This window comes from Lipophrys pholis (assembly GCF_963383615.2).
Source record: "Lipophrys pholis genome assembly, chromosome: 22".
Taxonomy (NCBI): domain Eukaryota; kingdom Metazoa; phylum Chordata; class Actinopteri; order Blenniiformes; family Blenniidae; genus Lipophrys; species Lipophrys pholis.
Window position 1 is genome coordinate 15,528,399 of NC_137644.1, and position 18,587 is coordinate 15,546,985.

Sequence of the window (18,587 nt, forward strand, 5' to 3'; positions counted from 1 at the left end):
CCTGCTGAACTGCTCCACGTATGTGTTGGGGTATTGAGGTATGCAGCAGTAAAAACAAACCACAGTCGATAGCCATATCTGCTCCAGACTGTGGAGATCAGCTCAGACAGCAGATGAAGATCACTGTCAGAGGAGGTGCTCCTGACACATAGGGGATGCGAGGAGCTGAATGACTCAGACTAATCATGCAGGACAATATAACATTTTCTCTATAGAGAGATGTTGGACCTGTTCCATAAATATCTGGATGGATGTGGCTTTATTAAAGAAAACATTTTTATCCGCAGTCAGTATCTTGAGTGCAGTGTTTGTTATGAAAATATTTGCTTTCTTAGCATGGGGGATATGCCTTGAGGGCAATAATAACTGCATTTATTGGCCAAATATGCGCAGTTAAAGATGGTTCAAGTGAGTGCTGTGCATTTAGATAGAAAGTAGTCTTTTGGATTAAGTCCAAGCTACTTTCCACAATGACAATTTAACAAATTGGACTGGACAGCTTCTACGTAAATGTTGCTGAAGTGCGCGGACATCACAGCGCCGCCTTTGCGTAAAAATTAAACGTGGGTAATATATTTATTAGCGCGTCTTGCCGGGCGTGGCAGGCTTGTCTGCCGGAGGGCTGCAGCCATACAGTCTGCTCCGGGGCTGCTGGATGATCCATGATGGATGAGGAGTGACAGATCGGGGTTAGCCGCCAGGGGAGTCCATTTTCTTCCAGCGCACGGTCCTCGGAGAAAGCGAGGAAGGAAAGACATTGGAGACAGAGAAGGAAGGGACGAGATACGGGGAGAGAAGCGACCGATTTTCACCCCTCCTCTTTCACTCTCTCTCTCTCTCCTCTCCCGTGCATCACAGCCTGGTGAGCCTTACCAGGACTGCACCGCATTGACGCTGCTGCTGCTGCTGCTGCTGCTGTCGACCCAACCCAATGAAGTAACGCACCAACGCGCACTGGGATCTGCTTTCTTTTTTTGAGAGGGGGGTTTAACGCACAGCTGCAAACTGGATGTTGTGCAAACTGCGTGGTTGTGTAAAGATGCAACAATTATTTCTCTATCTTTCCTCCCTTTCTTCTGTCCGGATCTGGACACTGATCCTCTGTCCTGCTCACTGATGCCAGGACTTTGCAAGGGGGAGTGACAGTGAGAGAGAGCGGATCGTTGCAGCTGCAGCGCGCACCGCACAGCTGCACTCTGGGATATTACTTCCAAGTTTGCAGGGCTTGCGAAGGTAGCCGTTTTCTGGAGACCTGCACCGTGGGCTATTTGCAGCATGGGTGTTGACTGAGAGGGGGGGGGAAAAAGAGGAGTTTCTCCACGCTTTTAACGGAGGTACGAGGATGCACTGGTGAGGATTAAAACTGCGCTCGATATTACCCGGATCATGCAGATTCTGCCGCCTAGGACGTTATTTGTGTTATTGGCTCATGCACATGTGATATTATCTCTAAGAAACGATGGAGAAGTTCGGACTAAAGAGGACAGCAACAGCAGCGCGTACTCGGGCAGGACTTTCCACGGGTCGAGCCATCAGACCAAAGCCCGGGACCGCGCGCTCTCGCCGGGTTACGCCACAGGTGCGTCCTCGGCGGAGCGCCAAGCGCAGCTGGCAATTTTCAGGGGGACCCTTAACTCCACTCACCCCTGGAAGAGGGTCATTGCGGGAGAAACGAGGCGAATCGGACACAACAAACGCGACTTCAATAGGACTGTGACACCCATAGAGGATCCCAACGCCGCCTCACACTGGGACGCGACGCGCCACCATAATAAGAGGATAAAGTTGAATGGCGGCTCCAGTGGTACGGGGACGCCAGCAGGTGGACACTACAATGCGGATAAGCTCTCTTCAATGGGCCGGGGGGACGAAGGAGGGGGACCCGATGAGGGCGACAGGCACAAGAGAGGCACAAAAGACGAGCAGAAGAAAGCCCTGAAGAGGGGGAGAAACCGCCTCAACAAAGGCGCCGTGAGTTTGGCGCAACCCCATGCGTCGCCCTGGGAACCCATTCCCAAACCGGTGGCCCTCACCTCCACCGACATGCCCCTTGACCTCTTCACCAGGAGGCCGGAGCTCTTCACTTTCAGGGAGGAGAATCCCTGGGACGCCACGCCGATCACCCCTCCCAGCTCGCAGGACTTCGGGGACGAGATCAAGAACCCGTTTTACCCCGTGACGAGTGAAACTTATGGCGCCTATGCCATCACGGGCGTCTCCGGGGTTATATTCCTGGTGGGGATCGCGGGCAACATTGCCATCCTGTGCATTGTGTGTCAGAACTACTACATGAAAAGCATCTCCAACTCTCTACTGGCCAATTTAGCCGTCTGGGATTTTGTGCTCATCCTCTTCTGCCTGCCCATGGTGGTTTTCCATGAGCTGACTAAGTCCTGGCTGCTGGGAGAGTTCACCTGCAAAGTGGTGCCCTATGTGGAGGTAATTCCATCCTGTTGTTTTTTGCTATTTTCAGACTAAACCCAAGATGTCATGTGCTTAAAGAGGGTTGAATCGATGTCATTTATGAATCACACACCTTGTCAGAATGTGATCACACCTCCAGAGTGACAAGACAGATCATCTTTTGGACAGGTTTCTTTTGGCCTGCACACATTGTGAATGAAATGTTCACTTTAAAGCTATGACAGGTCACAACATACATAAGCTCAGCTGCATAGAATCACCTCAGCCAATAACAATGGAGCTCTGTTTGTCACTTGGACACCTGCTGCAACTGGAGAATCTCACCTTGGCCCCCAGGCATCTCCGACACACCAGGATGTTTGACAATAGCTTCCAATCATTCTGGCTTGAAAATAACTGGGACGCCTGTTGCTTTCATTATCTTTAGATGCTACAGATACAAAATGCATTACAGACAAGCATTGACACATGCACCCTTTGTTTCCCTTCATTTTCTGTTCACCCACTGCAAAACAAATTCCAAGACAAGCAGAAAGGAGCTATATAGGCCACTTACACCCTGTTGATACCTTCCTTTTGTGTGCTCAGTGCAATTAAACCAGTGTCAAATTCACCTGCAAGGTGAATGTCTTTTGTGTGATCCAGCGGCTTCCAGCTCAGGAGTCTAAAGCTCGTTTTAAACGGACACTGTGACAACTTGTCTCAATGAAGAACAATGAACTGGAGAGAACAAGTGTATTAAGAGCTGTTTGAGGTGGCAGCAAAGAACTCGTCAAGAAGTGAGAAATGTGCAAGGAAAGAAAGCAAGAGAGGGTGACATATATAGAAAAATAGTCTGGCTTTCTCCACCTTTAGGGGACGAGCACTCCTCCTCGACTTTACGCTGCTGACCCTCCAGACTTTCACATAATGAAGTGACTGCTGCTATTATCCCCGTGTTGCCTTCAGGGAGCGTTGGAATTGTCTATGATACGACTAGAAGATGCTGAGGTTTTGAAACATTAAAACAATATTACTAGTTTAAGCAGGTGTTCAGGATGAAATTGATCGAAACACCCAGTGCTTTTCTCTGCTTGTAATCAGTGAATATTCTGCAACAAAAAAGAAGAAAAAAAAAGCCCAAAGCAAGATAACTATAAATAGCTTGTGCTTTGAGGTTACCGCCTACCAGTCAGCTCTTTATCACCTGTCACCGAGATGTAGTTTGAGATACTCTCCGTTGAACTGACAGCACAAAACAACAGGCCCTTTATTTCCAACTCATCCATTTGTCAAAGCCAAATATTCTGGATTATATCACAGAAATGTGTTATACTATATGACAGTGATTCCAAGCCAGTTTCCCTTGCACAGAAAGGCTGCAGACCCCCTTATCCAACCTCTGATTTGCCAAAACATTACAGTAAAGACACACTGATGGACAATCCCACCCCCAGCAGGACCGTAAACGTAAGGTGGTCTCATTTGCCATCGCTCATTTGCACAGTATGTTGCAAATGTATACGTCTTAATTACTGGGGGATCAGACAGAAACAGACCTCCTCCCTGTGTTATTGCATACGAGCTACCAAAGGACCACAGGATATTATTTAATAACTCCGGCAAACACACTTCCGGGCGTCTGGAGTTTGTGGCTATTTTAAATCTGGTTAAAGAGTGAAACGGGCTGCCCGCCATGCGTTCACTGTTTCATGTCCAAGTGCATTTTATAGTAGCTACGGTATCTACTGGGACATGTGCACAGGGTCCTGTCTCTTTTCTTAGTGCCTGCAGTGTGTGTCTCTGCGTGTGTGCGCATGCATGTGTCAAAACAGGCCGTGAGTAATGCAGCCCAGGGCTCGCTTGTCTCCCCGTGGAACATTCACAGAAACACACAGGCACTCGTGCACCCTCACCCCCACGGAGTGACTTCATTCTTCACTTAACCCAAATTAAGTCACGGGGGACATTAACAATTGCAGTCAAGATGCACACACGGACACCACACGGTCTCTTTTACACAAACATGAAACCCTACTTTTAGGTGTGTATGCACAATCAAAGGATGATATCGATAATGCATGAGGGTCTGCAGAGAGAGAGAGAGGAGCATCCCACGGTGCTGCCTTCAGAAAATCTTGTTTTATTCAGTGTTTAGTGGAGTGTGGAATTTTCCAAACCTCAAAGAGAAAGCAATTGCCTGTGCGATATGTGAGCAAACATGATGGAAAAATTGCAAGAATGCTGTGAAAAATCAAAAAAAAAAAAAGAAAAGAGGAGAGCCACAGCCTGCCTGGATTATTTCAGATGTGCTCCGTCGCTGCAGACAGCCCCTCCTGGCAGCGATGCACCGAGCAGCAAATTCAGGCAAAACTAATGGGCAATAATTGGGTTTATGCACCTGGCAGATGATTAGGGTGAAACTTGAAACTAGGCTGAAATAACAAAACACCGGTGCAGTAAGCACTTTATAAGCCAGAAGGGAAAAAAATTAGTCATTTGTCAAGGTTCATTCAAGACTTTGCTGCTGTGACACAGAGACTCCACAAAACTTTTGGGCTCATTAACCCTGAATAACAAGACGCATACGAATCATCATCTGAAAAAGCGAGTACAAGATTTCAGATTGATTGGATTTTTTTTATTTTTTTTTTTTGTCATTAGTTTGAAACACTTGTATACAAGCCTATGACAATGTTTCCCTGATGCATTTACAATATGACCGTGTGTAAATTTAACTACAGTCTATGTTTATGAATCAACCATCATTGTAAAGCTACGCACGCGAAGCAACAACCCTAATGACCTATTAGCACACAGACCTGACCGTGTTCACGCTCTATTTTCTAACCTAATTGGCCGCCGTCATCATGGGACGTAAATCTAGCAACTCTCTGAAGATGCGTCATCATTAAGGTCACACTGGCAGATCCAATAACAGGACCACCATTAAGTATGTACTTGGTCCACAGAGAGATTTTGCATCGATTGATGGCAACAGTACTCAAGAATTTCTTCTAATTTCCCATCAGAGCGAAGCTTTTGTAATTTTAGGAGCAGCAAAAATGTGTTGGAGTGGTGTTTAGCGCAAGGTCAGAAACTGTAGCTTTGGTTGGCTATGGTACACTAGGCAGAGAGAGAGAGCGAGAGACTATTGTAGCAGAGCAGGAAAAAAGGCTAAAGAGAGAGAGAGAGCAATAGATTGGTAAGAAGAAAGAGCGGGAGGATGGAGAGAGGAAAAAGGCTGCACAGAGGGGCCAGAGGTAGGCCCAAGTATAGTGTCGAAATTGGCGGTAATGGGAGGACATACATCAGTTTGACACATTCAATTCACGCACACACGCGGACACGCACGGCAATACACACACACACACACACACTTTCAAGTAACTAAATCAGGGGCATAAATTCAGTTGCTGTGTATTGCTGCATAAAGTCCAAGAAAATAGACTATTTCAGCCGACCAGAAGAGCCCAGATGCAATTTCACCTCAATTTATTTATTTTTTGTATGTTACATTATGATAAGTTTCTCAATGAACCAAAAAATAATTACCATTAGTAACCGTGCATGGCTTCTGTGGAGATGCAATCTCCTTCTATCCAAGAAAATAGGTCGATCCGCACACTATATACAGTTGAATGCATCCGTGCCCATGTCTGTTTGTCTTTTTGTCATATCTGGCTCACTATCTAGCCTGTAAACACACACACACACTCATGCACGGACGCATGCACGTTTGCACAGAGTCAGTAGGGTGTGCTGATCCTCCAGATGGGTGGGATGGCCTTCTCTCCACTGATCACTGCCCGCGGCTGTTCCCCCTCTATCACCCCCTCCCCTCTCTCTGCATCAGCTATCTGTGATTAGAAACAAGCCTCAGGGGGAACACACACACATACACACACACACACACACACACTCATACACACAGTATAAAAGCATTTGGGCACACTCAAACACAACTGTCGCTGTGTACTGAATGATCTCATGTTGTCATGGTGTAGCAACTCGTAAGCTGGGAAAAAACTACATAAACACAAAACAGAAGTTTGTCTCTGTCTATTCTATAAGAGAATGATAGTTCATTGGAATATATGTCAATTATTCAGGCTATGTCATAATTAGCAGCTCTACATAATTCATTATGGTGAGTCCATTCGGTCTCTTTGCCCTTGGATCAGTAGATATTGTGTTCTGTATGTTGAGACATGATCATGCTGCTGCACAAAGCCGTCGGTGGAGATTGCTGTTGTCATCCATGTAAATGTGGATTATTCATTGGATGATTACCCTAATGAATTGGATGTGGCTGATGAAATGATAATGAAAGGCACATCGGTTTTAGATCAGAACAGGTCAGGAAATTGAAAATAATATCACCAGCTGTAGTGTTTTGAACGTTAACCCTTCCAGGCAGGAATCAATGACCTGGAATTGGACTTTTCCAGCCGCCACTGTAGGCCGAGGGTGGAATGAATTTTTTAACATCCGGGGGAAATCTGCCACAGGTCAGGGTATAATTTAATGGAAGAGAAATTTATCGAGCAGAAGAAAGTGCCTCAGACACGCCGTCAGAGACAGAGATGGAAAGCTACGTATGAAAAGAAGCATTGTTGCCGTCAGTTTAATTAAAGCAAAGGAAGAAAGTCTCATTGTTCTTGTGTGTGAATGCTACAGGCCTTTGTGCATTTATGTACACAAGAGCCAACAACTGGTCTGACATGAGAAGTGGAAGACATGCATTTGCAAAATTCTCAGATTACCCATTTAATTTCAGAAAAGAAAATATCCTCTCAGGGCTTTCCTATTAAACTTTGTAGCAGCGATTAAAACAGACCCCAGTGAGGGCTTTTATGAGGCCCTGTCACATTATACGCGAGCATGCATTCATCCACTGGGGTCATGAGTGGCTGAAAGCTTTTAAAAGATGTGTTTAACCAGAAAACCAGAAATAGCCGACAACACAATTCAATTATATCGCGACAAAGTTTTATGTTTGTCGGTAGAGAGGAGCGATTTGGCAGAAGACACACACACACACACACACACACACACACACACACACACACACACACACACACACACACACACACACACACACACACACACACACGCGCGCGCGCGCGTCAACATGCATACACATAAGACGCCAATAAATTCAAGACTTCTGCATAAATGCAGCCACAGGCGCACGAATGGGCTTCGCCTCCTAACCCTCATCACCTCTCCATCTCTCGCGGTCCCGCGGCCCATCTGACGGATGGCTGCTGTCAGAGGAAGGGTCTCTCTGGTTAGAGTTATGGTCGGCTGGAGCCTGCACTGGGTCACACGCTCGGCCTGGAAAAAAAACAAGTGCTCCAGCTGGAGTAACCCTTTGTCTCCCCGCCTCACCGCCGTGAGACTGTATGTGTGTGGTTGTGTCCCTGCATTGTTGTGTTTCGACATCGGCCCATTCATCACCCGATAACGGCCATTACCCGTGACAGAGGAAACAGTCGCAGTTATGGCCAAGCATGCGCCACCAGTTCTTGTTAAGACCCAATTAATAACACAAGTCATTGTGCCAGCAGCTCACTGGACCTTTAATCAGCAAGTTAATGGGCTGTTATTAAAAAAAGAAACGCATCAGGGGAAAATGTCTCTCTCTCACCTGCTGTGCAGATAGATTGCCAGTATGGAAAACAACATGTGGATGACAGATCTTCTCAAGATTTTTTTATATTGTTTTTTAATCTTTTTAATTGTGAGCTTCTGAAGTCCAAATTAGAAATAGTTGATGAAGTTGTAAAAGGTACTCAGAGTCAATTCATAACTTTTATATTACCAGTTCTTGACACGAAAATCTGATTATAAACATATTAAATACCGTAGTCAAAACACAGTAAAATAAAGGAATGTTCAATATGAAAGGTTCTGTTTGTGGGACTATTGAATAAAAGGACTGATACTAATTGATTTTAGTCATTCAATTGATTCATTTATTATACATCCATTTCTTGAAAAGAAAATATTAGTATTTCTATGTCGTCCTTCACATGTTTTACTGCTACATTAGAGAATACAAATCTCTTGTTCGCTGCGGGGCTCCTGTTTCTCATGGTAAGTATAATTTCCAGCCTGGAGGCTAACCGGCCGGTTGTCTCGCCTGCAGGTGAAGTGAACATGACAGGGTCAAGGCCGGTGTCGGCAAGAAAGCCACATTTACATAGTTAATCATTCAGAAGATGCCATGCCTTATTTCACTCAACCCGTCACTTTGCGCCATTTCTGCCTGGCTGATTTATTTTCTTTACTCTGTCTTTACTGTCCCTTTCCCCCCTCGTCTCCTGCGTTCGTTTCTCCTCCCTTCATTTGCACAAAAAACACACGGCCTCATCCGCACACCAGCCATGACTCCTGGACTATCTCATATCTCTTCTTCTGTATAACGTTACGCCTGTTCGTCCTGCCCTCGCTCTCCACCCTGACACGCTGATCAAAGCCGGCTTCCCTGGACCGCCATGACATCCTTTCAAGCCATTCCAGTCCTGTTGTTCAAGCCATGAAATATTCACCAGCGCACAAGCACCTGTCCATGTATACCGGGTGTGTGTTTGTCAGAAGTGGGTCACGCGTGGAGCTTGATATGACACTTCATTCACTATTTGAATATAGGGGGGGAAAAGTAGTTTGTTTTCAATGACTGTTGGACCAGTTAACAGCAGTAAATGAAGATTCTATCACTGAGCCCAAAGCACCTTGTTCTTGTCTGGCATGCAGCTTTACAGCATTAGTACAGCAGAGAACAATGAACTACAATTTCACTGAAGGGGAGTCATAAAATGACTTTTATACTTGTATACTTATAAAACAAAGTTCACTATTTTCACCTGTAATTGAGCTTGAGGCTGACATAATGCATTTTCACTTGTCGTGTAAACGGGATCCAGGTGTAGTCCATCGACAGTCACATCACATATACATGATATCTTAAAAAACAAATGATTACGTTCATCCGGCTAAAGCAAGAACTTCAAATTATATGGAAACATGATAACTTGACTCAAATCAAACTGGTCATAGTTGGCCTCACGCACTACCCAACTGAAAGACGATCCATTGCTACGTGTATAGAGAGCTGTGGGACTGGAACAGGACCGGTCGTTGTGCTTCGACTCTTCACCCAGAAGTCCATCGACAGTGAGAAAAAAAACAGAAACATAAACACTTCATGCACTGGATGACATATCGTTGTGGAGGTGACGTAATTTCAACAATAACTCTAATACACCCTCACACATGTGCTACAACTGGAGCCCACGTCGGCTTGTAAACATCCTCACAGTTTCGTATGGTCGACCCTTCATCAGACAGGTCACAACCTCCATGTGTGCCGGGGTCAGTGTGTGTTTGTATGTGTGCATCTGGTGCCTGCATACACATCTGAACATCTTGCGGTGTGTGTACGTCTAGATCTGTCCAGGAAGTGTGTGTTTACGGCACTAAAGCCGGGGCTCACTGGGGCCATCTGGGAAGCTGGCTGCTCTACTGTAATTAAATTTGATATAAAGGGAGGAAATGAACGAGGGGCGGATGAAGAGAAGGGGGAGGATGGGGAGAGAGGAGGAAGAGGATAAAAAGAGAAGAAGTGAGAGTCAGAGGGTGTAAAGGTAAACCATGTGAGTGAGTCGGGGTCAGTGATGGGATGTCTGGATAGGGCCGGTTGGTCTGAGGAGAGAATCACAACCACTCCAGCTGCAGGGGGGCTGCTCTGCCAAAATGACAGCTAATCCAACAGATGCTCTCAGATGCTGGGAAAATGTGTGCAACTCACTGACAATTTGTAGACATTTTATATCAGAGATGTGGAGGCAATGCCAGGTAATTAGCTGTTACACGAGGACTCCGAGTTCGGTAATTAGTGTTATTGTCGTGGAACAAAAAGTGTGAAAGTGCATTCAATGCTTTGGAAGTAGTAATAACGGCTTTCAAACCACCTTTATTTTCTTTTTCACATGTTTATTGACACTACAGACTGCTAATAGTACCTTTGAGATCTCTGCAGTATGTTGTATGCATCTACATGCTAATAATACTACTTAATTGTCCTGGTGCACAATAATCCAACATCTCACACATTGCTGATAATTTGCCTTTTGTTTTACTCTTGTTGGGTGACTGGAACAAATAATTCACAGAGTGGCAGCAGTAACTAAAATGCATGCAGCCCATCTGTAGTCATGATTGTAGATTATTATTTGTCCAAAGCTACTTTTCAAGTTTTAACTCCAGTCCGTTTTCTCCATTCTTCTCCCCGCAAGAGGTTTGTTGATGCCGGGGCGACGTGATTCGCTTGAATAAAGCCACTGCAGGATTAGTTCCATCTCACGTCGACAGTGACAAAAAAGGGCCTTAATTGTAATCGATGTTACAAGAACTTCTCTTTGTCTCTTTGCTCAGGTGGCTTCCCTCGGTGTTACAACCTTCACCCTGTGTGCTTTGTGCATCGATCGCTTCCGCGCAGCCACCAACGTCCAGATGTACTACGAGATGATCGAGAACTGCACATCCACCACTGCCAAGCTGGCGGTCATCTGGATCGGCGCCCTCCTCTTGGCCCTGCCGGAGCTCCTCATTCGACAGCTGGTGGCGGAGGACACAGGGATCCCCGACGAACCTCCTGTCGAACGCTGCATCATCAGGATATCGACCTCCCTCCCCGACATGCTCTACGTGCTGGGCCTGACGTACGAGGGCGCTCGCCTGTGGTGGTGTTTCGGCTGCTATTTCTGCCTCCCCACCCTCTTCACCATCGGCTGCTCGCTGGTGACGGCGCGTAAAATCCGCCGTGCCGAGCAGGCCAGCGTCCGCAGCAACAAGAAGCAGATCCGGCTGGAGAGCCAGATGAACTGCACCGTCGTGGCGCTGGCGATCGTCTACGGGGCGTGCGTGGTGCCCGAGAACATCTGCAATATAGTCTCCGCATACATGGCGGCCGGAGTTCCCGAGCGCACCATGTCCGTCCTCCACCTCCTCTCCCAGTTGCTTCTCTTCTGCCGGGCCGCCGTCACGCCGGCGCTGCTGCTCCTCCTGTGTCGCCCGCTGGGTAGGGCCTTCCTGGACTGCTGCTGTTGTTGCTGCTGCTGTAACCACGCCCCCTCCTCGGCCACGGCCAGCGACGATAACGAACACGAGTGCACTACCGAGTTGGAGCTGTCGCCGTTCAGCACCATCCGCAGGGAGCTGAGCAACTACACCCCTGCCGGCTCCAACTGCTAAACCCGAGCTCCTCGTCAGGGAAGGAGATTCGGCTGGCCTGTTATCTGCCTGTGGCTAGTATTTCTCAGACTCGGCTAGGAGAGATTTGCCTTACCTGGTCCACTAATGTTCTTAAAGGGGTGCAAAAAAGGAAGCTGAACGCTGAATATTCACCGTCCACTAATGGTCCTACATTCTCAACACAACTACTTTAAAAAAAAAATAAAATCTAAACCTTACCTTCACTCGTGCCCTGGGGTGCTCTCAAAACAGGGTCAGTACCTATTTTTAGCAATCCTGCCTGAAACAGTCAGCCTCACACACACCCCTCTCTGTAGGCCGTGTATGTCCAAATATCTTTGGGCAGTTTAAATGGCCTTGTAACGTCACTGACGCCTGTTTCCTCACGAGAAGAAAAAGAAAATCGCACCAAAGGCAAAATTGTTTCCCCAAACACAGATTTTGTCAGTTGGTTAAAAAAAAAAAAAATCACTTTTTTTTTTATCAAATTTTAAGTCCCAGTAAATATGTGTCAATTATTTGATTCCGAGATTGCGATATTAAGATATTAACCGGATTCTAAAAAGAAAGCGGTTACAATACTCATACAGTGACTGTACAGAGAGCCTGTTGTGCTCAAGTGCAGGTCATCAATACTTGTGATCAATGTTTTTTGGCCTTCATTATTATTTATATGTTTGATAAATCTCTACCATGGAGCCAAAGGGAGAAATAATCTAAGCCAATCACCTTTCAAACGTGTCAATGTTGAAATTATATCGACTTAATCACGGAGTGCACCTTGTTCAATAACTCAGATCCAGCGTCCAGCTCAATATGTAGGCTGCCACTGCCTATCCAAGTACACAACTAAGTTTACACATCACAGCAGCTGTAAATGTACAGGTTATATCAAAGTGCACAGACAGGAAGAAGGCTCGTGATGACAATTAAACGAGCGCAGGATGTCTCAGCGGTGGCGACGGTTTGCAAAAGGAAAACACGAGGAACTTGCACTGGAGAATCCAAGTGTACAAAACAACACGCAAACTGTAAATTGCAAAAATCTCAGTTGACTCGGACATAACTGGGCTGGTCTCAGAGTACAACAAACATGGACATAAGTGGATTTAAAAGGTCTGGAATGGACTAATTGAAATCAAATTAGAATGGAATGAAGCGGAATGGAATCGGATGAGCCACTACAGATTAAATTGAACGGAGTGAATATGAATGGAGCGGAAAGTGATGGGACATAACACAGTGGAATATAATTAAAAAGGGATGGACTCAGCGTGGACTGGACTGAGAGAACAAGTATCTGCACTACACTGTCGTATCATGTTACGCCTTACACGTCGGGCTGTATATATATTGTACACTTTCTTTGGTGCTCTTATGATGAATGCGCTGTAAACTACAAATCCAGAGGTTCAACTTAGAATCGCAAGGAATTAAGCTGCCTGCTTTGTTTTTTTGGGTCGAGACGACAGAAACACTGGTAAGTTTGGAGGAAACATAAATGAAGCTCTGCCCTTATTCAAAGTGACAGTGTGGTAGTCCTTTATTTCACAGTAATGTTCTAGTTTACCGGGTCAGTACTTTTCTACAGTTGAGAAGATGCAATAAAATCTAATTTCCACATTTTATTATTACGTTGGTATAGAAATATATTCACTGGCGGTTAATGATGTTGTATAAAACAATGATCGACATTAGTAGTTAAATTGAAAAAGTGCCAAAACTGCATAATTAATTATATATTTGCACCAATTATAAATACAAAGTAGTTGTTTTATTTTAGAATTTTTTGTGATTCATGCACAGGTTTATTATTTACAGCTTCTGAACTGTAAAACAAACATTTATGCAAGCTCTCAACTGACTGACTACTTGCTAAGCCCCTTCCACAGATATTCTCAAAAATGTCAGATAATCCTAAGCCTCTACTTTTACATGCAGTTCGACAAAATAACAACCAAACAAAACTCAACGTTGGTGCACTAAGACGATAAAACAAAAGGGACGTTTCATATGGGCAGGTGGGATTGTATGTTAAAGAAAAAGGCTGATTTTAAAGTAATTTTTGGAAATGTGAGGGGGAAAAGTTCACATTCCCTGTAAATCAAGTTTTATTTATCTCATTTGTCATTTTCTCAATGTTTTGACATTATCCTTGTGAAGCTAAATGAAAAAGAAAAAAAATCTTACACACACTTAATCATTATCTGCCTTTACATGGTCACTTTATTGTCAATCCGATTCTGTCAGATTGAGATATAAATTGTCAAGTTTACATGAACACTGAATACAGTGATCAGATTCATGCACTGTCTGATAGGCACCAACAGTATAACTGGATTCAGCCACTTTATCAGTCCTGTAATTGTGTGATATGACCACATGATCTCACATTGAGCTTGACCCAATAGTGCATCCCATTCTCCTGCATCAACAACTCTTTCGCCTCCGTTTGTCACAAAGCGACGCGTGTGAATCGCCACGTGGCGACATCATATAACAAACACTTATACAGAGCTCTTACAGTGGGAGGCAATCTGATAAACAGTTTACAAGGATTTGATTCCGACTATAAACAGGTTTACACCCCCTCATTGGATCAAGTCGTCATTTCAATCTGATAGGCCCGATCTAATTAAAGAGAAGTCTTTACATGGTGTGATTTTAATTGAAGTGTGATCAAACTTGAGATAACAATAATTCTAGAAAGACCCAAGTGAAAGTTTCCAACAAGTCTGTGAGGAAAATCAGACAAGCGAGATCGAATAAAACCAAATTCCAGATGTAATGAACTTTGCCTAGAACAATCAGCTGTAGCTTTAGTATTTCAGCAAGTTCATTAATGTGTGTGGTCATGATATATCCATCCTTTGCATATAATCCAGGCCCCGTTTACACGACAACATTTCAGTTTTAACGTTTTTAAAACGATGTAGTTAACATGCCAGGCCACGGGATGGCGCTGTTCATTGTTTTTGTATTGGAACACATGAACACATGCTATAAACATTAACAATGGCAAGTTCACAGATATTCGTAAGGAGAGAAAACAACGTTGGCTTTCTATTACAGGCGATTCTCAACTATATAACTACCAAGTCCGAGGAGAATATCAACTCTAGTCATGTCCATCTACTTGCAAAAATGCAGAAGAAATAGTAACTACGGCTGCAGCAGCGTTTCAGAAAAGTTGCATTTTTCACAGACAATCATCCCGTCTCACACTTCTACCGACAACCAAAGGCCATTAAAATTCTTCGTAAACATGTATTTCTAATCTGGGAAGGAAACGATTAAACTTCATACTGAAAAAGCACTTTGTGCTGCAAGAACTGTTTTGCTGGAAGGCAGCAGCAGCCCTGGATTGGCCCCGTATTAGTAATAATAATAATACAGTTCATTTGTTTATCTTGTACCTTCAGTAGCCTGGACAGAAACAAAGGCTTGTGCTGTTTGCATTAAAGCAAGGACTGATTCATTAAGCATCACATCAGCTTCGACTTGAACATTGCCTGCAAGTATAAAGTTCGACCTGCATGGTAACGGAAGCTGAGGAGGGCGGGGCCTAACAAGCAGTCGGTTTTCACCGTGGAAAAAAAAAGAAAAATTCTCTTGCAGTTTCATTACTTGAGCTTTTAAGGGGAACCAATGAAAAGTGTTTCACAGTGTATGAATTAACAAGTGTATTGTTCTGTAAATCTGTTTTCCTAACCCTACTAATCAGACCTGGGTCAGTACAAGGTTCCAACCGCGATGTCACACAAAAACACTGAATTGCCTCAACAGTCAGCGTCGGGAGAGGGCGCGTCGAGCCGAGCGGCTGATGATGGGCCTCCTGACGTCGACCAAAATGAATCAATGTTTTTCTCTCGTGAAACCTCAGTAATTTATTTAAGCAGGTGAACTCGGTGATGACCCAGGTGTGATGCTCATTGGTATACTGTATATTGCGATGACTCTTTTGCATACGATTCTGCACTGCCAAACTCCTTCTCTCTCTCTCTCCCTCCCTCTCCCTCTCTTTGTCCGTCTCCTGTGCTCTTGTGGTAGTAGCACTCCCTCTCTTGGTGTCTCTCTCTCTCTCACTCTCTCTCTCTCTCTCATAAAAGAGGTCAGTTTACCTTCAGCTCCGTCACAACAGGAGGAGGAATATTGTGACAAAATGCAGACCGGGCCTGTGAGCATTTGGCAGTAATGAATTCCAGTTTATGAGCTCCAAGATCCAGATGGACAAAGCCTCTATGTTGCTGCCTGCAGTTCTTCAAGTTAATAGAGGAAATAGGAAGGAATGTGAAACAAAGCCCTGCAGCCGGTTTGACAACTCTTTTTATAACATCATCATCAGGATACTCTGGGCCCTTGTGTACGTCTGTCTAGGGAATTTAGCTTTGTTTTGCTGCTTTTCTTTATGAAACAAAAAAAAGAAAAAAATGATTTTTTATTTTTTTTTTATGTTATCCAGTGTTCTTATTTCCTCCACCTCTTGCTCTTTGATGGGACTCCCGTGTGAACTGGCCTCTGAACTCCACCTTCTTTCTCGCATATTTCCGGAAGTATAGCTCATAAATGGCTCGGTGTGTAGTAACGTGGTTGAAACTTATTGGAGTGATTCTTGTAAATCAGTCAGTGAGACGTTTATTCTGAACTGTGTGAGTATTCCTCTTCACTCTGAGCAACATGTGTCTGTATTTGATACCTGCAAAATGTAAGCACACGACCACTATTGTCTCTCTTAAGTCTAGTCACTGGTTTCTAAATAGCTTTTTATATAGCCAAAAACATCCCTTTGTTTATCAAAGAACTTTATCTTGAAATCTGTATATTAAAATCCTAAATGTACCATGTCTGTGTTGTTGATTTTATTGTATTGTTTATTGTTGTGAATGTCTCTGCAAGTCTAGCTGCACAATGAAGGTAAACTCGAGGGCTTGTTTGCGGCCAATCCTTAATATTTTCATTCTTTTCTTTCACCAAAGCACAACTCGTTATAATCCAAAGTACCCTTTTCTTTTACAAAGCAAAAATTAATCCACCCTCTCGCCTCGATGCCAAAGGGTTGTTGCCATGGATATAATTGCTGTTAAAGGGATTCTGCGGCAGTGTAATATTGGTTTTCAACAAAGCGGAGGGGATTGGGAGAGACAGGCTGGCTTTCATCAAAGCAGCGGAGGCTGAAAGATCCTGACTTTTAATGTGTATGGGTCAAGCTCCAAATAGCAGTGAATCACACAATTCCCACAATGCAACATAATAGATTCAGGTACAAAAAAATCCTTCTTGAGGCAATTCCTGAAAACCTCTGACTGCAGTTAAAATGAACACAAATCCACAGGGTTGTAAAAAATACAAATATTTTTTCCTCTTGATCGCTTCAATGTTTGAGCTCCACTGCGTTGAATGATAGTTTGACACTGAAAGGCTGTTTTCACATTAATCTGCATGATTTCAGTGACATGATGCCACGTTTAAGAAATTGAGCTTCTCTGGTATAATAAAGGCGCAGAACGAATCATTCCCTATTCATAGACTCTGAATATTTCAGTCTGGCGGGATGAATGCCTCCAATATTAGAAATTTCTAATTGAACCTCTATTTGAGAAAAGAAATGCATTAGGCACAAATAACTGGCTCAGGTTACATGTTGGAAAAGGCTTGTGCTGGATCTCCAACGTGAGACATAGCTGCAGATGAAACGATATCGATTACCTCACAGAATTGACCAGCCTTCTGTGCAATGCTGGTATAGGATAATCCTGTCAAGACACTGAAAATGACAAAACAGGAGAAAATGACAATCTCGATGAAAGTACATTGACATTTTGCAGAGGCTTATGCTTCGGTAGAAGACTCATTTCTGTCCTTAAAGATGAAAGCATCATTTATTTGTGATGTTATATATTTGCCAATACGATCCTCAAGTTGAACATGTTCTGAATGTAGTAATGTAATCAATTAGATGACTATAATCAAATAGGAGTATTAAATGACTGAGCAGACTGCAGTTGTCTGTGAAAAAGTGGGGGAATTGTTATTATAATATATTATGTTAATGGATTTAAGTAGATAACTTGTTTGTTGGGTTTCTACATTTGAGGAGTGAAGGTTTAGTCATAAAATGGTGAATAAACTATAATACTATAATAATTATTATGGGTCAAATGGAGAAAGTAAATTATTTCCACAAAACTGATGTGTCATGAGCAGGAAAAAGTTGGACAAATTTGTCATTGGTAGAGGACACGAAATTCTAGTGGGGTATTATCTGTCTTCAGTCGTTTCTAGTAAAAGTGATCCAGGGAAAGAAAAGTGTTGAACAAGCAGCATGGTTAAGGGATAACCGAGACTCATTGATGCTCGTGGGAAGCACAGACTGGCCTTAACGGCCTGATCCAATAGATTAACTACTTCTGCTCAAACTTCTGCAGAAACCTGATGCCAGAATACATGTATAACTGCTCCCGTCCAGCATTAGAACCGGAGCGCAGAGTAAAGGAAGAATCGGGCCTGATCGGATGAATCACATTTTCTTTCTCGTCATGTGTATATGTGTGGCTTATCTGGAGAAGACGGCCCCGGGATCTATTGTGGGAAGAAGGATCCATCGTGGGAAAAAGGAAAAGTGGCATGAGGTGCACAATGTTCTTCTGGGGAGAAAAACCAAGATGTTACTTTGAATATAAACCATCCATCTGATAAAAATGGTTCAGCAATAGTTTGAATAACACAACAATCAATATAAGGTGTTGACTTGGCCTCCATATTATCCAGAACCCAATCCACTCAAAGACCGGTGGGATATGCAGGACAAACTTTGTACAGGTGGTCTCAGAGAGACGAATACTGAGGTTTCTATTCCAAGTCTAATTTATGGAACTCCTCCTCAAAACCTGAACGACCAAAATGATGCTCCAGCTGATTAGTGT

At 43.9% G+C, this 18,587-nt stretch overlaps 1 protein-coding gene across 1 annotated transcript; it reads left to right on the plus strand.

Moving 5' to 3' along the window:
• Window positions 1-752: 752 nt before the first annotated feature.
• gpr37b (G protein-coupled receptor 37b) lies at window positions 753-12,054 on the plus strand. The gene is made up of 2 exons (XM_080491700.1): window positions 753-2,439; window positions 10,846-12,054. The coding sequence occupies exons 1-2, from the start codon at window positions 1,387-1,389 to the stop codon at window positions 11,662-11,664; spliced, it is 1,872 nt and encodes a 623-aa protein (XP_080347826.1). The 5' UTR covers window positions 753-1,386; the 3' UTR covers window positions 11,665-12,054.
• The last annotated feature ends 6,533 nt before the right edge of the window (window positions 12,055-18,587 follow it).

Excerpts from the sequence above, each read along its gene's own strand:
- gpr37b (XM_080491700.1), top strand. The coding sequence starts at position 1,387 with ATGCAGATTCTGCCGCCTAGGACGTTATTTGTGTTATTGGCTCATGCA. Across the intron at positions 2,440-10,845 it reads AAGTGGTGCCCTATGTGGAG|GTGGCTTCCCTCGGTGTTAC; the intron begins GTAATTCCATCC and ends CTCTTTGCTCAG.